Raw genomic sequence first — 24,354 nt, 5'->3', positions numbered from 1 at the left:
TTATATATATTTATACAAATATATGTAAATATAGTATTTTAAAATATGACTAATGTGTTTGCTTTTACTTAAGGTTGAAATCTCATTGGATCTTATTTATTTAATTATTATATCAGTAGCTTTTATTGATGTTTTACGATATACATTCAAAATTTATGATAACTTTTAGTGTGATAATTGATTTTCTTATCTGTAAATGTTTTTAAATGTACTGTAGTGTTATCTTCAATTTTGTCATCAATAATACGGATAGTAACCATAGTCTTTTTATAGATTTTAAACTTATGAACATGTATATTTTTACATGGATAATTCAATATGGTATTAAAAACTATTTTATTGCGATAGTTATGATTGTTAAACATAATTTACATTACGAAATTTGTTAAAGTTTTAAAATATAACATTATTTCAAAGAAATATTTAGAAAATTATATGCGGAAAGCAAATCTTCTCTATAAATTAATAATTATTAATTTATAGATAAATTAATATCACAATAAATTAATAAAATATCATGGTCCCGACATTATTAATTTATAGAGGTTTTACTGTATAATGACAACTAGAGTTTAAAAAGTGCTTTCTTATTGAGAATAGAATGTAGAAGTCAGTTAGGACTTTCCATGAATATAATTTCACTGAATGATTTGTAATTAACTTTATTTTTATGTATATCTAACTAGTTTTTTTTAATTGGGAATACCCAGAACGACATAAGATACCAAAGTTTTTGGAAAGCAAACTAATAAGACAAACTAGTATTCATTGACATCTCTCCTCCATGACCTTTATATAGACCACCGACATTTTCAATCGCATATCATTACATGCAGAATAAGTATTTATACAAATCATACCATTATACCCATATTTCATTTACTCATATTTTTAACATATATTACACATGTAAATTCTTTTTCATGTAATTTTTATGTTACTAAATTATATGAACATCCAAAAGATCTAGATTCAAATTTGTTTCAATCTTTAAATGTATTTAAGTTTTTCTCTAGTAAACAAAAAAACAAAAAACAAATTTGAAAATCGATTTAGATCAAACAACATGAATTATTTTTTATATAATGAAGCTACATGAATATATGATAAAATTAAAATAAAGAAAGGAGGACAACAAATTATCACGGGAATTGAGGCGCATGCAAATATCAAATAAATACAACAGGCATTTCATTATAGTTTGTTCTGGTTTTAAGGCAATTAAGGTGTCTGTTGAGTATCATTGGTGCCTCCTGAAGATGCAGGTGGCGTTGCAGATGTTGATGCCTCATTAGCTCCATGATTATCACCCATCTGTTGGTTTTGTGTCATGAGGAAATCCTCAGGCATAGGAATATCATTATATTCCGGTACTTTATCGGATCCCATGGTGGCCACGATCTCATTCTTTGCTGAGACGATTTGCGTTTTTAAATTGTTGAGAATTTTTTCGTAAGCCAAAGACATACCAACACAACCGGTTACGGGATCCTGTATGCGGTCTTCAGCTTCATAGCTGAGAGCCTTAACAGCATATTCACGTTGTAAAGGTGAGAAAGTCTCATTGCTCAGTATTTTGTAAAATTTTCGACTCCAAAAATTCTATGCACACGGACAAATTTTTCAGGCTCCGTCGATGGATAATATGGCGCAAAAACGCATTCACCTGTACACACGGATTTGAGGACTTTGCATGCAGAGCAAGGGTTGGAAGCCATTCTTCTTCTTTGTATTAACTCTTTTAACCCTAAAAGACACAAATGGATGAATTGAGAAGAAATAACTCTTGAATCTTTATATATAATAAGACTTCAAATTTAATTATAGACTACATATATATGTTTGTGGTTAAACTGTGAGATATTGAAATTTTTTTTCTAAAACTCCTAGTGGCTTTTAGGGAAAAAACAATTCTACGGCATTAATATAATATACAGACAAAGAAGATCAAAGTATTGATACTTGACTCAAAGATCCCAAAATCAAAATAAAATGAATATGCTAAATGAATTGAAAGAAAGACTGAGACTGTTTTTTTTTTAAAAAAAGGGCCTAGATTGAGACTATTATACCTCGAATATCTTGAAAATGTGACTGATGTCTGTAATGAGGAAAATAGTTTTGGTTCTTAAGCATTTATATACACTTTGAATTTGTATGGTGAGAGGCAAGTTCAATTATAATAAATGTTAAAATTTTGACTAGTACTTGTTAGATACCTTCCATATTTTCAATTACCATAATGTGATAGAGTAGACTACATACTATCTCTTTTGGAAAGATAATATCACATTACCCTTTTCTCAAAAAAATAAAAGATAATATCACATTTATCATTCATTAATGTGTACATTTAACATTTTTTTGATTCATTAATATACATGACTTTTTATTTTTGAATATTTCAATACATCAAAATTTAGATAGTTAGGGTTTATCTGGTATATCATAGCTGAATAGCAAAATAGTTGAATAAAAAACATACATATAATCAATTGGGCAAAAAAACTTAAAACTTAAGTAACTTAAAACTCTAAAATACTATTGTTAAAATTATTTTAAAATTTAAAATTTGCGAGATGGATTGAAAATAATTTGTTAAATTTTATTATTATCATTCTGTTCTTATCACTATAAACAGTATATACTCTACAAAATCATATTTTCAAACAAGAAAAACGTGAAAAAAAATTGATATTGTTCAACCTCGTAGTTTAATTAAGTTTTTATTTTTTATATATTATTTGAACATAACTTCATATTATTTGTTTAACCTCATATTATTTGTTTAAATTCATATTATTTGTTTTGATTTGTTTTAATTTGTCAACTTCAGGGGCATTTAGGATCTTATTCATTGAAAAAATGAGAAAACGAATATGATAACAAATAAATATAAAATTTATAGAGGCATAAGGAACAAAAATAGAACCAATTGAAAAAATGTGAAAACAAAACATAAAAATAGTAAATTGAAAAAAGTATATATAATCACTAGATGGAGATTTCAATGTAAAAAAGTAAAAAACAAAGGATTGAAAAAATTATCAGCTACAATCATCAAGGGAAAAAAAATATAAAATAAATCACAAGAGAAATCAAAAGTTGAACTAAAATATTAGAAGCTTAACTTAAAATCTGTCCCAACTATCAATTCTTATATAAACTATTTAATTTAAATTCAACTGTGTTACAAACATTAAATCACAAGCATAATTTATATCAAATTTAAATCTAATTTAAAACATCATAAGCATAAGTTTAATCAAATTTAAATTTAAATTAAAAAATCATAAATATATGAATGAAAAATAATACAGATTATAAGTGTGATTTAATCATTATTTTTGAACTAATAAAGATAATTTAATCTCAGTGCCAAAGAAGAAGAAAGTATGAGTCAAAATTAAAAGTAATAAGCTAAGCAAGTTTTAAATATCTAAAGAATAAAATTAAGAAGAAAACTATAGTACTAAAAGTATCGTTCAATAAACAATCGAAAAAATAAAAAATTATAAAAATATAGAAAAAATAAAAAAGAGGAAAAAAAATAATACAACAACAAATAAATATACAAAATATTAAAGATATAAGTAAAACAAAATTGGAATTAGTGATAAATATATATATGTGTGTGTATTTTTGAAAAAAATCTAAAATTCATAATTTGAGAAAGTTAATAAATTAACACTAAATCATTATTTAAATAAAAAAAACTCGAAAAACAATGGATAGATGAGCTCATTAAGATTATCAAAAAAATTTTATAAAATAATATAAGAAATTCAAAGTTAATAGTCTATAATCCCGCAGCGTAGCGCGGATTCTTTTCTAAGATCTGATAATCACCAACTAAAACTCTAGAGACCTGTGCTGAATCATCACCAACTAATATTCATTTTTTCGAGCCAACATAAAAACTAAACTACCATTTCACAAAACTTAAATCAGACTCATCTCAATATCAATATTGGGTTATAGGCTTATAGCCATGTTCAACTTGCGCCAAAGTGATGTTGGCATGAGTTACAACATCACCATTCCTCGACAACAATTTTTTTTGACCCAAGTCCCAAGTCAAGTATGAAATCTTGTTTTTTTTTACTGTTCATACAAGTTACAACATTATTTTCAGGAACCAAATAATTATCCCCAAATTTTAGATTCTAAATATCGCTTGACCATTCTCCTCCTTACCCAAAAACCAATCAGAGATATAATGACAACTAGAGTTTAAATGGTGCTTTCTTGTTGAGAATAGAATGTAGAAGTCAGTTAGGACTTTCCATGAATATAATTTCACTGAATGATTTGTTTATTAACTTTATTTTTATGTATATCTAACTAGTTTTTTTTTTTAACTGGGAACACCCACAACGACATAAGAGACCGAAGTCTTTAGAAGGCAAACTAATAAGACAAACTAGTATTCATTGACATATCTCCTCCATGACTTTTATATAGACCACCGACATTTTCAATCGCATATCATTACATGCAGAATAAGTATTTATACAAATCCTACCATTATACCCATATTTCATTTACCATATATTTAACATATATTACGCATGTAAATTATTTTTCATGTAATTTTTATGTTATTAAATTATATGATCATCCAAAAGATTTAGATTCAAATTTGTTTCAATCTTTAAATGTATTTAAGTTTTCCTCTAGTAAACAAAAAAACAAAAAACAAATTTGAAAATCGATTTAGATCAAACAACATGAATTATTTTTTATATAATGAAACTACATGAATTTATGATGAAATTAAAATGAAGAAAGGAGGACAACAAATTATCACGGGAATTGAGGTGCATGCAAATATCAAATAAACACAACAGGCATTTCATTATGGTTTGTTCTGGTTTTAACGCAATTAAGGTGTATGTTGAGTATCATTGGTGCCTCCTGAAGATGCCGGTGGCGTTGCAGATATTGATGCCTCATCAGCTCGATGATTATCACCCATCTGTTGGTTTTGTGTCATGAGGAAATCATCAGGCATAGGAATATCATTATATTCCGGTACTTTATCGGATCCCATGGTAGCCATGATCTCATTCTTTGTTGAGACGATTTGCTCTTTTAAATTGTTGAGAATTTTTTTGTAAGCCAAAGACATACCAACACAACCGGTTACAGGATCCTGTATGCGGGCTTCAGCTTCATAGCTGAGAGCCTTAACAGCATATTCACGTTGTAAAGGTGAGAAAGTCTCATTGCTCAGTATTTTGTAAACATTTTCTGCTCCAAAATTTCTATGCACACGGTCAAAATTTTCAGGCTCCGTCGATGGAAAATATGGCGCAAAACGCATTCACCTGTACACACGGATTTGAGGACTTTTCACGCAGAGCAAGGGTTGGAAGCCATTCTTCTTCTTTGTATTATCTCTTTTAACCCTAAAAGACACAAGTGGATGAAATGAGGAGAAATAACTCTTGAATCTTTATATATAATAAGACTTCAAATTTAATTATAGACTACATATATATGTTTTTGGTTAAACTGTGAGATACTGAAATTTTTTTTCTAAAACTCCTACTGGCTTTTAGGGAAAAATATTTCTAGGGCTTTAATATAATATACAGAAAAAGATCAAAGTAGCGATACTTGACTCAAAGATCACAAAACCAAAATCAAATGAATATGCTAAATGAATTGAAAAGAAAGACTGAGACTGTTTTTTTTTTATTTAAAAAAGGCCTAGATCGAGACTATTATACCTCGAATATCTTGAAAATGTGACTGATGCGTGTAATGAGGAAAATAGTCTTGGTTTTTAAGCATTTATATACACTTTGAATTTGTATGTTTAGAGGCAAGTTCAATTATAATAAATGTTTAAATTTTGACTAGTACTTGTTAGATACCTTCCATATATTCAATTACCATAACGTGATAGAGTAGACTACATACTCTCTCTTTTGGAAAGATAATATAACATTAACCTTTTCTCAAAAAAAAAAAAGATAATATCACATTTATCAATCATTAATGTGTACATTTAACTTTTTTTTTGATTCATTAATATACATGACTTTTTATTTTTGATTATTTCAATACCTCAAAATTTAGAGTTAGGGTTTATCTCGTATATCATAGCTGATTAGCAAAATAGTTGAATAACAAAATAGACATATAATCAATTGGACGAGAAAACTTAAAACTTAATAAACTTAAAAATCTAAAATACTATTGTTAAAATTATTTTAAAATTTAAAATTTGCGAGATGGATTGAATATAATTTGTTAAATTTTATTATTATCATTCTGTTCTTATCACTATTAACAGTATATACTCTACAAAATCATATTTTATAACAAGAAAAACGAGAAAAAAAAATCATATTGTTCAACCTCGTAGTTTAATTAAGTTTTTATTTTTTTTATATTATTTGAACATAACTTCATATTATTCGTTTAACCTCATATTCGTTGTTTAAATTCATATTATTTGTTTTGATTTGTTTTAATTTGTCAACTTCTGGGGCATTTAGGATTTGATTCTTTGAAAAAATGAGAAAAAGAATATGGTAACAAATAAATATAAAATTTATAGAGGCATAAGGAACATAGATAGAACCAATTGAAAAAATTTGAAAACAAAACAAGAAAATAGTAAATTGAAAAAAGCATATATAATCACTAGATGGAGATTTCAATGTAAAAAAGTAAAAAAACAATGTATTGAAAAAATTATCAGCTACAATCATCAAGGAAAAAATATATAAAATAAATCACAAGAGAAATCAAAAGTTGAACTAAAATATTAAAAGCTTAACTTAAAATCTGTCCCAACTATTAATTCTTATATAAACTATTTAATTTAAAATTCAACTGTGTTACAAACATTAAATCATAAGCATAACTTAAATCAAATTTAAATCTAATTTAAAACATCATAAGCATAAGTTAAATAAATTTAAATTTAAATTAAAAAATCATAAATATATGAATAAAAAATAATACAGATTATAAGTGTGATTTTAATCTTTATTTTTTAACTAATAAAGATAATTTAATCTCAGTGCAAAAGAAGAAGAAAAACTATGAGTCAAAATTAAAAATAATAAGCTAAGCAAGTTTTAAATATCTAAAGAATAAAAAATAAGAAAAAAAACTACAGTACCAAAAGTAACATTCAATAAACAATTGAAAAAATAAAAAATTATAAAAATATAGAAAAAATGACAAAGAAGAAAAAATAATAATACAACAACAAATAAATATACAAAATATTAAAGATATAAGTAAAACAAAAATGGAATTAGTGATATATATATATATATATATGTGTATGTGAAAAAACCTAAAATTCATAATTTGAGAAAGTTAATAAATTAACACTAAATCATGATTTGGATAAAAAAAACTCGAAAAACAATGGATGAATAAGCTCATTAAGATTATCTAAACAATTATAAAATAATATAAGAAATTTAAAGTTGATAGTCTATAATCCCGCAGCGTAGTGCGGGTTCTCTTTTAGGATCTGATAATCACTAAAACTCTAGAGACCTGTGCTGAATCATCACCAACCTATATTTATTTTTTTGAGCCAACATAAAAACTAAACTACCATTTTACAAAAAAAATCGGACTCATCTCAGTATCAATATTGCGTTATAGGCTTATAGCCATGTTCAACTTGCGCCAAAGTGATGTTGGCATGAGTTACAACATCACCATTCCTCGACAACAATTTTTTGACCCAAGTCCCAACTCAAGATGAAATCTAGTTTTTTTACTGTTCATACAAGTTACAACATTATTTTCAGGAACCAAATAATTATCCCCAAATTTTAGATTCTAAATATCGCTTGACCATTCTCCTCCTTACCCAAAAGCGATCAGAGATATAATGACAACTAGAGTTTAAAAGGGGCTTTCTTGTTGAGAATAGAATGTAGAAGTCAGTTAGGACTTTCCATGAATATAATTTCACTGAATGAGTTGTTTATTAACTTTATTTTTATGTATATCTAACAAGTTTTTTTTTTTTTAATTGGGAACACCCACAACGACATAAGAGACCGAAGTCTTTGGAAGACAAACTAATAAGACAAACTAGTATTCATTGACATATCCCTCCATGACTTTTATATAGACCACCGACATTTTCAATCGCATATCATTACATGCAGAATAAGTATTTATACAAATCCTACCATTATACCCATATTTCATTTACCATATATTTAACATATATTATGCATGTAAATTATTTTTCATGTAATTTTTATGTTATTAAATTATATGATCATCCAAAAGATCTAGATTCAAATTTGTTTCAATCTTTAAATGTATTTAAGTTTTCCTCTAGTAAACAAAAAAACAAAAAACAAATTTGAAAATCGATTTAGATCAAACAACATGAATTATTTTTTATATAATGAAAGTACATGAATTTATGATGAAATTAAAATGAAGAAAGGAGGACAACAAATTATCACGGGAATTGAGGTGCATGCAAATATCAAATAAACACAACAGGCATTTCATTATGGTTTGTTCTGGTTTTAACGCAATTAAGGTGTATGTTGAGTATCATTGGTGCCTCCTGAAGATGCCGGTGGCGTTGCAGATATTGATGCCTCATCAGCTCGATGATTATCACCCATCTGTTGGTTTTGTGTCATGAGGAAATCATCAGGCATAGGAATATCATTATATTCCGGTACTTTATCGGATCCCATGGTAGCCACGATCTCATTCTTTGTTGAGACGATTTGCTCTTTTAAATTGTTGAGAATTTTTTTTGTAAGCCAAAGACATACCAACACAACCGGTTACGGGATCCTGTATGCGGGCTTCAGCTTCATAGCTGAGAGCCTTAACAGCATATTCACGTTGTAAAGGTGAGAAAGTCTCATTGCTCAGTATTTTGTAAACATTTTCGGCTCCAAAAACTCTATGCACACGGTCAAATTTTTCAGGCTCCGTCGATGGAAAATATGGCGCAAAAACGCATTCACATGTACACACGGATTTGAGGACTTTTCATGCAGAGCAAGGGTTGGAAGCCATTCTTCTTCTTTGTATTATCTCTTTTAACCCTAAAAGACACAAGTGGATGAAATGAGGAGAAATAACTCTTGAATCTTTATATATAATAAGACTTCAAATTTAATTATAGACTACATATATATGTTTTTGGTTAAACTGTGAGATACTGAAATTTTTTTTCTAAAACTCCTACTGGCTTTTAGGGAAAAATATTTCTAGGGCTTTAATATAATATACAGAAAAAAGATCAAAGTATTGATACTTGACTCAAAGATCACAAAACCAAAATCAAATGAATATGCTAAATGAATTGAAAGAAAGACTGAGACTGTTTTTTTTTTTATTTTAAAAAAAGGCCTAGATCAAGACTATTATACCTCGAATATCTTGAAAATGTGACTGATGCCTGTAATGAGGAAAATAGTCTTGGTTTTTAAGCATTTATATACACTTTGAATATGTATGTTTAGAGGCAAGTTCAATTATAATAATTGTTTAAATTTTGACTAGTACTTGTTAGATACCTTCCATATTTTCAATTACCATAACGTGATAGAGTAGACTACATACTCTCTCTTTTGGAAAGATAATATCACATTAACCTTTTCTCAAAAAAAGAAGAAGATAATATCACATTTATCAATCATTAATGTGTACATTTAACTTTTTTTTGATTCATTAATATACATGACTTTTTATTTTTGATTATTTCAATACCTCAAAATTGAGAGTTAGGGTTTATCTGGTATATCATAGCTGAATAGCAAAATAGTTGAATAAAAAAACAGACATATAATCAATTGGACGAGAAAACTTAAAACTTAATAAACTTAAAAATCTAAAATACTATTGTTAAAATTATTTTAAAATTTAAAATTTGCGAGATGGATTGAATATAATTTGTTAAATTTTATTATTATCATTCTGTTCTTATCACTATTAACAGTATATACTCTACAAAATCATATTTTATAAAAAGAAAAACGTGAAAAAAATCATATTGTTCAACCTCGAAGTTTAATTAAGTTTTTATTTGTTTTATATTATTTGAACATAACTTCATATTATTTGTTTAACCTCATATTAGTTGTTTAAATTCATATTATTTGTTTTGATTTGTTTTAATTTGTCAACTTCTGGGGCATTTAGGATCTGATTCTTTGAAAAAATGAGAAAAAAAATATGGTAACAAATAAATATAAAATTTATAGAGGCATAAGGAACATAGATAGAACCAATTGAAAAAATTTGAAAACAAAACATGAAAATAGTAAATTGAAAAAAGCATATATAATCACTAGATGGAGATTTCAATGTAAAAAAGTAAAAAAACAATGTATTGAAAAAATTATCAGCTACAATCATCAAGGAAAAAAAAATATAAAATAAATCAAAAGAGAAATCAAAAGTTGAACTAAAATATTAGAAGCTTAACTTAAAATCTGTCCCAACTATTCTTATATAAACTATTTAATTTAAATTTTAACTGTGTTACAAACATTAAATCATAAGCATAACTTAAATCAAATTTAAATCTAATTTAAAACATCATAAGCATAAGTTAAATCAAATTTAAATTTAAATTAAAAAATCATAAATATATGAATAAAAAATAATACAGATTATAAGTGTGATTTTAATCTTTATTTTTGAACTAATAAAGATAATTTAATCTCAGTGCAAAAGAAGAAGAAAAACTATGAGTCAAAATTAAAAATAATAAGCTAAGCAAGTTTTAAATATCTAAAGAATAAAAAATAAGAAAAAACTACAGTACCAAAAGTAACATTCAATAAACAATTGAAAAAATAAAAAGTTATAAAAATATAGAAAAAATGACAAAGAAGAAAAAATAATAATACAACAAAAAATAAATATACAAAATATTAAAGATATAAGTAAAACAAAAATGGAATTAGTGATAAATATATATATATATATATATATGTGTATGTGAAAAAACCTAAAATTCATAATTTGAGAAAGTTAATAAATTAACACTAAATCATGATTTGGATAAAAAAACCTCGAAAAACAATGGATGAATAAGCTCATTAAGATTATCAAAAAAATTATAAAATAATATAAGAAATTTAAAGTTGATAGTCTATAATCCCGCAGCGTAGCGCGGATTCTCTTTTAGGATCTGATAATCACTAAAACTCTAGAGACCTGTGCTGAATCATCACCAACCTATATTTATTTTTTTGAGCCAACATAAAAACTAAACTACCATTTTACAAAAAAAATCGGACTCATCTCAGTATCAATATTGCGTTATAGGCTTATAGCCATGTTCAACTTGCGCCAAAGTGATGTTGGCATGAGTTACAACATTACCATTCCTCGACAACAATTTTTTGACCCAAGTCCCAACTCAAGATGAAATCTTTTTTTTACTGTTCATACAAGTTACAACATTATTTTCAGGAACCAAATAATTATCCCCAAATTTTAGATTCTAAATATCGCTTGACCATTCTCCTCCTTACCCAAAAGCGATCAGAGATATAATGACAACTAGAGTTTAAAAGGGGCTTTCTTGTTGAGAATAGAATGTAGAAGTCAGTTAGGACTTTCCATGAATATAATTTTACTGAATGATTTGTTTATTAACTTTATTTTTACGTATATCTAACTAGTTTTTTTTTTTAATTGGGAACACCCACAACGACATAAGAGACCGAAGTCTTTGGAAGGCAAACTAATAAGACAAACTAGTATTCATTGACATATCTCCTCCATGACTTTTATATAGACCACCGACATTTTCAATCGCATATCATTACATGCAGAATAAGTATTTATACAAATCCTACCATTATACCCATATTTCAGTTACCATATATTTAACATATATTACGCATGTAAATTATTTTTCATGTAATTTTTATGTTATTAAATTATATGATCATCCAAAAGATCTAGATTCAAATTTGTTTCAATCTTTAAATGTATCTTTAAATGTATTTAAGTTTTTCTCTAGTAAACAAAAAAACAAAAAACAAATTTGAAAATCGATTTAGATCAAACAACATGAATTATTTTTTATATAATGAAACTACATGAATTTATGATGAAATTAAAATGAAGAAAGGAGGACAACAAATTATCACGGGAATTGAGGTGCATGCAAATATCAAATAAACACAACAGGCATTTTATTATGGTTTGTTCTGGTTTTAATGCAATTAAGGGGTCTGTTGAGTATCATTGGTGCCTCTTGAAGATGCCGGTGGCGTTGCAGATGTTGATGCCTCATCAGCTCGATGATTATCACCCATCTGTTGGTTTTGTGTCATGAGGAAATCATCAGGCATAGGAATATCATTATATTCCGGTACTTTATCGGATCCCATGGTGGCCACGATCTCATTCTTTGCTGAGATGATTTGCTCTTTTAAATTGTTGAGAATTTTTTCGTAAGCCAAAGACATACCAACACAACCGGTTACGGATCCTGTATGCGGGCTTCAGCTTCATAGCTGAGAGCCTTAACAGCATATTCACGTTGTAAAGGTGAGAAAGTCTCATTGCTCAGTATTTTGTAAACATTTTCGGCTCCAAAAATTCTATGCACACGGTCAAATTTTTCAGGCTCCGTCGATGGAAAAGATGGCGCAAAAACGCATTCACCTGTACACACGGATTTGAGGACTTTGCATGCAGAGCAAGGATTGGAAGCCATTCTTCTTCTTTGTATTATCTCTTTTAACCCTAAAAGACACAGATGGATGAAATGAGAAGAAATAACTCTTGAATCTTTATATAATAAGACTTCAAATTTAGTTATAGACTACATATATATGTTTGTGGTTAAACTGTGAGATATTGAAATTTGTTTTCTAAAACTCCTACTAGCTTTTAGGGAAAAAAAATTTTACGGCTTTAATATAATATACAGAAAAAAAGATCAAAGTATTGATACTTGACTCAAAGATAACAAAACCAAAATCAAATGAATATGCTAAATGAATTGAAAGAAAGACTGAGACTGTTTTTTTTTTTTTTAAAAGGGCCTAGATCGAGACTATTATACCTCGAATATCTTGAAAATGTGACTGATGCCTGTAATGAGGAAAATAGTCTTGGTTTTTAAGCATTTATATACACTTTGAATTTGTATGTTTAGAGGCAAGTTCAATTATAATAAATGTTTAAATTTTGACTCGTACTTGTTAGATACCTTCCATATTTTCAATTACCATAACGTGATAGAGTAGACTAGATACTCTCTCTTTTGGAAAGATAATATCACATTAACCTTTTCTCAAAAAATAAAAGATAATATCACATTTATCAATCATTAATGTGTGCATTTAACTTTTTTTGATTCATTAATATATATGACTTTTTATTTTTGATTATTTCAATACCTCAAAATTTTGAGAATTAGGTTTTATCTGGTATATCATAGCTGAATAGCAAAATAGTTGAATAAAAAAACAAACATATAATCAATTGGACGAGAAAACTTAAAACTTAATAAACTTAAAAATCTAAAATACTATTGTTACAATTATTTTAAAATTTAAAATTTGCGAGATGGATTGAATATAATTTGTTAAATTTTATTATTATCATTCTGTTCTTATCACGATAAACAGTATATAATCTACAAAATCATATTTTATAACAAGAAAAACGTGAAAAAAAATCATATTGTTCAACCTTGTAGTTTAATTAAGTTTTTATTTGTTTTATATTATTTGAACATAACTTCATATTATTTTTTTAACCTCATATTAGTTGTTTAAATTCATATTATTTGTTTTGATTTGTTTTAATTTGTCAACTTCTGGGCATTTAGGATCTGATTCTTTGAAAAAATGTGGAAAAGAATGTGGTAACAAATAAATATAAAATTTATAGAGGCATAAGGAACATAGATAGAACCAATTGAAAACATTTGAAAACAAAACATGAAAATAGTAAATTGAAAAAAGCATATATAATCACTAGATGGAGATTTCAATGTAAAAAAGTAAAAAAACAATGGATTGAAAAAATTATCAGCTACAATCATCAAGAAAAAAGAAAAATCACAAGAGAAATCAAAAGTTGAACTAAAATATTAGAAGCGTAACTTAAAATCTGTCCCAACTATTTAATTTAAATTCATCGGTGTTACAAACATTAAATCACAAGCATAATTTAAATCAAATTTAAATCTAATTTCAAACATCATAAGCATAAGTTTAATCAAATTTAAATTTAAATTAAAAAATCATCAATATATGAATAAAAATTAATACAGATTATAAGTGAGATTTTAATCTTTATTTTTGAATTAATAAAGATAATTTAATCTCAGTGCAAAAGAAGAAGAAAAAATATGAGTCAAAATTAAAAATAATAAGCTAAGCAAGTTTTAAATATCTAAAGAATAAAAAATAAGAAAGAAACTACAGTACCAAAAGCAACGTTCAATAAACAATTGAAAAAATAAAAAAATATAAAAATATAGAAAAAATGACAAAGAGGAAAAAATCATAATACAACAACAAATAAATATACAAAATTTTAAAGATATAAGTAAAACAAAAATGGAATTAGTGATAAATATATATATATATATGTGTATGTGTGAAAAAACCTAAAATTCATAATTTGAGAAAGTTAATAAATTAACACTAAATCATGATTTGGATAAAAAAAACTCGAAAAAACAATGGATGAATAAGCTCATTAAGATATATCAAAAAAAATATAAAATAATATAAGAAATTTAAAGTTGATAGTCTATAATCCTGCAGCGCAGTGCGGGTTCCCTTCTGAGATCTGATAATCACCAGCTAAAACTCTAGAGACCTGTGCTGAATCATCACCAACTAATATTCATTCTTTTCGAGCCAACATAAAAACTAAACTACCATTTCACAAAAAAAAGTCGGACTCATCTCAATATCAATATTGGGTTATAGGTTTATAGCCATGTTCAACTTGCGCCAAAGTGATGTTGGCATGAGTTACAACATCACCATTCCTCGACAACAATTTTTTTGACCCAAGTCCCAACTCAAGATGAAATCTTGTTTTTTTTTACTATTCATACAAGTTACAACATTATTTTCAGGAACCAAATAATTATCCCCAAATTTTAGATTCTAAATATTGCTTGATCATTCTCCTCCTTACCCAAAAGCGATCAGAGATATAATGACAACTAGAGTTTAAAAGGGGCTTTCTTGTTGAGAATAGAATGTAGAAGTCAGTTAGGACTTTCCATGAATATAATTTTACTGAATGATTTGTTTATTAACTTTATTTTTATGTATATCTAACTAGTTTTTTTTTTAATTGGGAACACCCACAACGACATAAGAGACCGAAGTCTTTGGAAGGCAAACTAATAAGACAAACTAGTATTCAGTGACATCTCTCCTCCATGACCTTTATATAGACCACCGACATTTTCAATCGCATATCATTACATGCAGAATAAGTATTTATACAAATCCTACCATTATACCCATATTTCATTTACTCATATATTTAACATATATTACGCATGTAAATTCTTTTTCATGTAATTTTTTATGTTATTAAATTATATGATCATCCAAAAGATCTAGATTCAAATTTGTTTCAATCTTTAAATGTATTTAAGTTTTTCTCTAGTAAACAAAAAAAAACAAAAAACAAATTTGAAAATCGATTTAGATCAAACAACATGAATTATTTTTAATATAATAAAACTACATGAATTTATGATGAAATAAAAATAAAGAAAGGAGGACAACAAATTATCACGAGAATTGAGGTGCATGCAAATATCAAATAAACACAACAGGCATTTCATTATGGTTTGTTCTGGTTTTAACGCAATTAAGGTGTCTGTTGAGTATCATTGGTGCCTCCTGAAGATGCCGGTGGCGTTGCAGATGTTGATGCCTCATCAGCTCGATGATTATCACCCATCTGTTGGTTCTGTGTCATGAGGAAATCATCAGGCATAGGAATATCATTATATTCCGGTACTTTATCGGATCCCATGGTGGCCACGATCTCATTCTTTGCTGAGACGATTTGCTCTTTTAAATTGTTGAGAATTTTTTCGTAAGCCAAAGACATACCAACACAACCGGTTACGGGATCCTGTATGCGGGCTTCAGCTTCATAGCTGAGAGCCTTAACAGCATATTCACGTTGTAAAGGTGAGAAAGCCTCATTGCTCAGTATTTTGTAAACATTTTCGGCTCCAAAAATTCTATGCACACGGTCAAATTTTTCAGGCTCCGTCGATGGAAAATATGGCGCAAAAACGCATTCACCTGTACACACGGATTTGAGGACTTTGCATGCAGAGCAAGGATTGGAAGCCATTCTTCTTCTTTGTATTATCTCTTTTAACCCTAAAAGACACAGATGGATGAAATGAGAAGAAATAACTCTTGAATCTCTATATATAATAAGACTTCAAATTTAGTTATAGACTACATATATATGTTTGTGGTTAAACTGTGAGATATTGAAATTTTTTTTCTAAAACTCCTACTATCTTTTAGGGAAAAAAAAATTATACGGCTTTAATATAATATACAGAAAAAAAGGTCAAAGTATTGATACTTGACTCAAAGATAACAAAACCAAAATCAAATGAATATGCTAAATGAATTGAAAGAAAGACTTTTTTTTTTTAAAAAAAAAGGGCCTAGATCGAGACTATTATACCTCGAATATCTTGAAAATGTGACTGATGCCTGTAGTGAGGAAAATAGTCTTGGTTTTTAAGCAGTTATATACACTTTGAATTTGTATGGTTAGAGGCAAGTTCAATTATAATAAATGTTTAAATTTTGACTAGTACTTGTTAGATACCTTCCATATTTTCAATTACCATAATGTGATAGAGTACATACTCTCTCTTTTGGAAAGATAATATCACATTAAACTTTCTCAAAAAAATAAAAGATAATATCACATTTATCATTCATTAATGTGTACATTTAACTCTTTTTTTTATTCATAATATACATGACTATTTATTTTTGATTATTTCAATACATCAAAATTTAGAGAGTTAGGGTTTATCTGGTATATCATAGCTGAATAACAAAATAGTTGAATAAAAAAACATACATATAATCAATTGGACGAGAAAACTTAAAACTGAATAAACTTAAATCTCTAAAATACTATTGTTAAAATTATTTTAAAATTTAAAATTTGCGAGATGGATTGAAAATAATTTGTTAGATTTTATTATTATCATTCTGTTCTTATCACTATAAACAGTATATACTCTACAAAATCATATTTTCAAACAAGAAAAACATGAAAAAAATTCATATTGTTCAACCTCGTAGTTTAATTAAGTTTTTATTTGTTTTATATTATTTGAACATAACTTCATATTATTCGTTTAACCTCATATTAGTTGTTTAAATTCATATTATTTGTTTTGATTTGTTTTAATTTGTCAACTTCAGGGGCATTTAGGATCTGATTCTTTGAAAAAATGAGAAAAAGAATATGGTAACAAATAAATATAAAATTTATAGAAGCATAAGGAACACAGATAGAACCAATTGAAAAAATGTGAAAACAAAACATGAAAATAGTAAATTGAAAAAAACATATATAATCACTAGATGGAGATTTCAATGTAAAAATGTAAAAAACAATGGATTGAAAAAACTATCAGCTACAATCATCAAGAAAAAAAAAATCACAAGAGAAATCAAAAGTTGAACTAAAATATTAGAAGCGTAACTTAAAATCTGTCCCAACTAGTAATTCTTATATAAACTATTTAATTTAAATTCAGCTGTGTTACAAACATTAAATCACAAGCATAATTTAAATCAAATTTAAATCTAATTTAAAACATCATAAGCATAAGTTTAATCAAATTTAAATTAAAAAATCATCAATATATGAATAAAAATTAATACAGATTATAAGTGTGATTTTAATCTTTATTTTTGAATTAATAAAGATAATTTAATTTCAGTGCAAAAGAAAAAGAAAAAATATGAGTCAAAATTAAAAATAATAAGCTAAGCAAGTTTTAAATATCTAAAGAATAAAAAATAAGAAAGAAACTACAGTACCAAAAGCAACGTTCAATAAACAATTGAAAAAATAAAAAATTATAAAAATATAGAAAAAATGACAAAGAGGAAAAAATAATAATACAACAACAAATAAATATACAAAATTTTAAAGATATAAGTAAAACAAAAATGGAATTAGTGATAAATATATATATATATATATATATATATATATGTGTATGTGTGAAAAAACCTAAAATTCATAATATGAGAAAGTTAATAAACACTAAATCATGATTTGGATAAAAAAAACTCGAAAAAACAATGGATGAATAAGCTCATTAAGATATATCAAAAAAATTATAAAATAATATAAGAAATTCAAAGTTGATAGTCTATAATCCCGCAGCGTAGTGTGGGTTCCCTTCTGAGATCTGATAATCACCAGCTAAAACTCTAGAGACCTGTGCTGAATCATCACCAACTAATATTCATTTTATTCGAGCCAACATAAAAACTAAACTACCATTTCACAAAAAAAAAATCGGACTCATCTCAATATCAATATTGGGTTATAGGTTTATAGCCATGTTCAACTTGCGCCAAAGTGATGTTGGCATGAGTTACAACATCACCATTCCTCGACAACAATTTTTTTGACCCAAGTCCCAACTCAAGATGAAATCTTGTTTTTTTTTTACTATTCATACAAGTTACAACATTATTTTCAGGAACCAAATAATTATCCCCAAATTTTAGATTCTAAATATTGCTTGATCATTCTCCTCCTTACCCAAAAGCGATCAGAGATATAATGACAACTAGAGTTTAAAAGGGGCTTTCTTGTTGAGAATAGAATGTAGAAGTCAGTTAGGACTTTCCATGAATATAATTTTACTGAATGATTTGTTTATTAACTTTATTTCTATGTATATCTAACTAGTTTTTTTTTAATTGGGAACACCCACAACGACATAAGAGATCGAAGTCTTTGGAAGGCAAACTAATAAGACAAACTAGTATTCATTGACATCTCTCCTCGATGACCTTTATATAGACCACCGACATTTTCAATCGCATATCATTACATGCAGAATAAGTATTTATACAAATCCTACCATTATACCCATATTTCATTTACTCATATATTTAACATATATTACACATGTAAATTCTTTTTCATGTAATTTTTTATGTTATTAAATTATATAATCATCCAAAAGATCTAGATTCAAATTTTTTTCAATCTTTAAATGTATTTAAGTTTTTCTCTAGTAAACCAAAAAAACAAAAAACAAATTTGAAAATCGATTTAGATCAAACAACATGAATTATTTTTAATATAATAAAACTACATGAATTTATGATGAAATAAAAATAAAGAAAGGAGGACAACAAATTATCACGGGAATTTGAGGTGCATACAAATATCAAATAAACACAACAGGCATTTCATTATGGTTTGTTCTGGTTTTAACGCAATTAAGGTGTCTGTTGAGTATCATTGGTGCCTCCTGAAGATGCCGGTGGCGTTGCAGATGTTGATGCCTCATCAGCTCCATGATTATCACCCATCTGTTGGTTTTGTGTCATGAGGAAATCATCAGGCATAGGAATATCATTATATTCCCGTACTTTATCGGATCCCATGGTGGCCACGATCTCATTCTTTGCTGAGACGATTTGCTCTTTTAAATTGTTGAGAATTTTTTCGTAAGCCAAAGACATACCAACACAACCGGTTACGGGATCCTGTATGCGGGCTTCAGCTTCATAGCTGAGAGCCTTAACAGCATATTCACGTTTTAAAGGTGAAAAAGTCTCATTGCTCAGTATTTTGTAAACATTTTTGGCTCCAAAAATTCTATGCACACGGTCAAATTTTTCAGGCTCCGTCGATGGAAGATATGGCGCAAAAACGCATTCACCTGTACACACGGATTTGAGGACTTTGCATGCAGAGCAAGGATTGGAAGCCATTCTTCTTCTTTGTATTATCTCTTTTAACCCTAAAAGACACAGATGGATGAATTGAGAAGAAATAACTCTTGAATCTCTATATATAATAAGACTTCAAATTTAGTTATTGACTACATATATATGTTTGTGGTTAAACTGTGAGATATTGAAATTTTTTATCTAAAACTCCTACTAGCTTTTAGGGAAAAAAAATTCTACGGCTTTAATATAATATACAGAAAAAAAGATCAAAGTATTGATACTTGACTCAAAGATCACAAAACCAAAATCAAATGAGTATGCTAAATGGAATGGCAAGTCACATACGGTGTCAACAAGGAGCTCGGTGGAAACTTTAAACGGAATGGCAAGTCACATACGGTGGTGGAGGAGGGAAGACAACACAAAGAAAAAACGGAAAGGAGGTCTGGTGAGGGCTCGTCGAGGATCTTTCGAACACATGGTTACATTCCTCCAAAGGATTTTCAGAAGAGGTCATTAAGGTCAAAGAGTTTGGTCTTTGAATCACACGGTAACAGGTCGTTGGGGAGCAACGGTCAGGTGTCAAAAGAAAAACCAAGTGAGGAACGTCCGGTGCAGGAAGATAAACAAGAGGAACATTTGGTTTCGGTGGAGCCTCTTTGCGAAAAATCAGCAAGGAAGAGTCTGGATTTTGAGGGTGATGACTTTCTTGATTTTGACACCACGGAGGAAGAGACCACTGGAGATGTGGACGCACTGTTAAGAACGGAAGGGGAGGCACGGGTTTTAGAAACAGTAAACAAAGAACCAGAAGGAAAACCAGAGAATCACGATGCTATACAAGAGTTTTTACAACAGGTTAACAGCGGTTTGGAAACAGGGGAGCTCCAACTAAATTTGGATGTTGAGTTTGGAGGCATGGATCAGGAAGAGGGAGAGTTTGTGGGAAATGAAAATGGGGCTATACCGATGGTACAAAATGGATCAGAACAAGGGTACATCAATGAAGGCGATATCCAAATGGCGGAGGAGAATGAGGGTTTTGACAAAGGTTCCAAACAGGGTACAAAGAAGAAAGCCACGAAGACAAATTCAAAATTTTTAGGCGGTGGCTCAAAGAAGAGAATGTTGCAAGCACTAATTTCCCCACGTAAGAAACAAGTGGCAAAGGTCATAAACCGTAACGGAGACGGTAGCTCTCAAGGTGCTCCAAAGGGTTCATCAAACCCGAGAGAGGGGCGGAAATTGGAAACAAGCATTAATAAATGAGAATTCTCAGCTGGAACTGCCAAGGAATCAGGAGTCGCTGGACAATAAGCTATCTTCGGGAGGTTTGGAAGAAACACAGACCAGAGTTTATGTTTCTCTCAGAAACCAAAAATTTCAGTACACGGTTGAGCCGTGCGGTGCAAGTGGTGGACTTGCCCTTTTTTATAATGATTCTTTTGATGTCACAATTTTATTTTCAAATAATCGGATTATAGATATTGAAGCGACTATTCTCGGAAAAAAATGTACCTCTCGTTTATTTATGGGGATCCAGTGGCAAAAAATCGGGATAGAGTCTGGGAAAGATTAACACGTATGAGTCTTACACGGTCGGATCCATGGTTCATTATTGGAGATCTAAACGAGATAACGGGTAATAATGAAAAACAAGGAGGCCCGTTAAGACATGCTTCTACCTTTGTGTCCTTTAATTTAATGATAAGGGACTGTGGTTTTTTAGAATTCCCATGTTTAGGAAATAAGATGTCATGGAGGGGACGACGAAATTCAAAAGTCGTTAGATGTCGTTTAGATCGGGCACTAGCGAATGAAGATTGGCATGAGGTTTTCTCACACTCCTTTGTTGAGTATCTCGCAATGATTGGATCTGATCACAGGCCAATAGTGGCTACAATTGAGGATAAAATGACACGGAAAAAAACCCAATTCCGTTTTGATAAGAGGTGGATAGGAAAAGAGGGTTTAATGGAATCTATCTCCAAAGGTTGGGACCTCGATCCGGGTGATGGGGAAGTAAAGTTCATGGACAAAGTACGAAATTGCAGAAGAGAAATATCTAAGTGGAGAAAGACCTTTAAGCCATATGGGCAGGAAAGAATTAACGAATTAAAAAAGATAATAGAAGACATCCAGAATGATGATACAAGGACAGAGGAGGAAGTGATGGCGGTCACAAAAAAGTTGAAGGAAGCTTATAGAGATGAAGAATTATATTGGCAACAAAAAAGCCGCTCTCATTGGGCGAAGGCAGGAGATAAAAATACCAAATTTTATCATGCATTGGTTAAACAAAGAAGAGCACGGAATCGAATTACTGGTTTGAATAATGCGGCAGGAACATGGGTTACTTCAGAAAAAGAGGTTGAGCAGGTGGCTGTTAAATATTTTGATGAGTTATTCACCTCGACTTCGCCTACGGAATTTGATGAGGCATTGGGAAATATTAAACCATCAATATCGGAGATAAGTAATGCAATGCTCACGGCTATGGCATCCGAAGAGGAAATTAAAAAAGCACTTTTCATGATGCATCCGGAAAAAGCTCCGGGACCCGACGGAATGACAGCACTTTTCTACCAACGCTCATGGCATATCATCAAGGCGGATCTTGTACGTTTAGTTAACGGTTTCTTGGAGACAGGGGTTTTTGATGAACGTCTAAATATGACAAATATCTGTTTAATTCCAAAAACAGAAAGGCCAACGTGAATGACTGAACTACGGCCTATTAGCCTGTGTAATGTAGGTTACAAAATTATATCTAAAGTACTCTGTCAAAGACTTAAAAGGTTATTACCGGATCTGATCTCGGAAACACAATCAGCTTTTGTGGCAGGCCGGTTGATTTCAGATAATATCCTAATAGCACAAGAGATGTTTCATGGCCTCTGAACTAATAAGTCATGCAAAAATAAATATATGGCGATAAAGACGGATATGAGCAAAGCCTATGATCGCGTGGAATGGGCTTTTATTGAAGATCTTTTGAAACGACTTGGTTTTGCGGAGAAATGGATAACATGGATAATGCGATGTGTTACCTCAGTAAAATACAAAGTTCTATTAAACGGACAACCAAAGGGACAAATAATCCCAGGGAGGGGACTCCGTCAAGGGGATCCCCTATCTCCATATTTGTTTATACTATGTACGGAGGTTCTAATTTCCAATATTAAGAAAGCTGAAGAGGAAAAATTATTGACCGGTCTAAAAATTGCACGAGCAAGTCCATCGATCTCACATCTACTTTTTGCGGATGACAGCTTATTTTTTTGTAAAGCAAATAGAGATGAATGTCAGAAGATTATGGATATTCTGAAACAGTATGAAAGGGTTTCGGGACAACAAATTAATTTTGATAAATCTTCAGTTCAATTTGGGCATTTGGTTTCGGAAGACATTAGAAATGATATGAAACATATTTTAGGAATTTCTTGTGATGGAGGGACGGGTTCCTATTTAGGTATCCCCGAAAGCCTAGGTGGAGCCAAAACAAAAATCTTTAATTTTGTAGCTGAGAAACAACATGATCGGATCAATAGCTGGACATCACGATTATTGTCGAAAGGCGGTAAAGAGGTTCTGATTAAATCAGTGGCATCCGCAATGCCCACCTTCGTCATGTCATGCTTTCGATTACCTAAATCTACTGCGGCAAAACTAGATAGTGCAGCAGCAAGATATTGGTGGAGCTCTGATGGACATCATCAAGGTATGCACTGGGTAGCGTGGGGAAAAATGTGCAGAGACAAATCAGAAGGAGGTATCGGTTTCAGAAATGTAGAGGATTTTAATATGGCTTTACTGGCAAAACAATTATGGAGGATGATTGACAGGCCAACCTCCATGTTTACACAGGTATTCAAAGGACGATATTTTCGGAACTCAAGTCCTTTGGACACAGCGAAATCCTACTCGCCGTCGTATGGATGGCGAAGCATAATCTCGGCTAGATCTTTGGTTAAAAAAGGGCTAATCAAAAGAGTTGGTTCAGGATGCTCAATCTCTGTATGGAATGATCCTTGGATACCTTCTTCTCGCCCAAGATCAGCCACTTGTAAGGGGTTTAATTATTACCCGAATCTTATGGTTAATCATCTGATTGACCCAGTGACAAATGCATGGAATCTGGGACTGATAAAGGCCATTATCAACCCCGAGGATGTGGAAATTATTCGTGGAATTTCCATTAGTAGATCTTTTAGGCCAGACTCATTGGGCTGGCATTTCACAAAATCTGGATGGTATACGGTAAAGTCGGGATACAAAACTGAGCGATATTTCTCAGAGAGGATCTCAGAGGCCTCATTTGGTCCAGATATCAAAGTTCTACAAGCATATACTTGGAAATTGAAGTGTGCGCCGAAACTACAACATTTCATATGGC

General features: G+C 29.5%; 4 protein-coding genes across 4 annotated transcripts; all 4 read right to left on the bottom strand.

Annotated features, from left to right (window-relative positions):
* Window positions 1-1,221: 1,221 nt before the first annotated feature.
* On the bottom strand, window positions 1,222-1,718 carry LOC18022236 (LOB domain-containing protein 32). Its single transcript, XM_024158246.1, has 2 exons — window positions 1,617-1,718; window positions 1,222-1,524 (listed from the first exon to the last, which is right to left on the bottom strand). The coding sequence occupies exons 1-2, from the start codon at window positions 1,716-1,718 to the stop codon at window positions 1,222-1,224; spliced, it is 405 nt and encodes a 134-aa protein (XP_024014014.1).
* Window positions 1,719-4,885: 3,167 nt separating this feature from the next.
* LOC18022235 (LOB domain-containing protein 35) lies at window positions 4,886-5,326 on the bottom strand. The gene has a single exon (XM_006405116.2). The coding sequence runs from the start codon at window positions 5,324-5,326 to the stop codon at window positions 4,886-4,888; it is 441 nt and encodes a 146-aa protein (XP_006405179.2).
* A 10,520-nt stretch (window positions 5,327-15,846) lies between these two features.
* Window positions 15,847-16,344, bottom strand: LOC18022232 (LOB domain-containing protein 35). The gene has a single exon (XM_006405113.1). The coding sequence runs from the start codon at window positions 16,342-16,344 to the stop codon at window positions 15,847-15,849; it is 498 nt and encodes a 165-aa protein (XP_006405176.1).
* Window positions 16,345-19,499: 3,155 nt separating this feature from the next.
* On the bottom strand, window positions 19,500-19,997 carry LOC18022231 (LOB domain-containing protein 35). The gene has a single exon (XM_006405112.2). It carries the CDS (start codon window positions 19,995-19,997, stop codon window positions 19,500-19,502), a length of 498 nt encoding a protein of 165 aa, XP_006405175.2.
* Window positions 19,998-24,354: the final 4,357 nt, after the last annotated feature.

The sequence above is a fragment of the Eutrema salsugineum genome, unplaced genomic scaffold (genome assembly GCF_000478725.1).
Source record: "Eutrema salsugineum unplaced genomic scaffold, Eutsalg1_0 scaffold_15, whole genome shotgun sequence".
NCBI lineage: Eukaryota > Viridiplantae > Streptophyta > Magnoliopsida > Brassicales > Brassicaceae > Eutrema > Eutrema salsugineum.
Note: the sequence above shows the minus strand (reverse complement) of the source record. Positions and strands in the feature narration are given on the sequence as shown.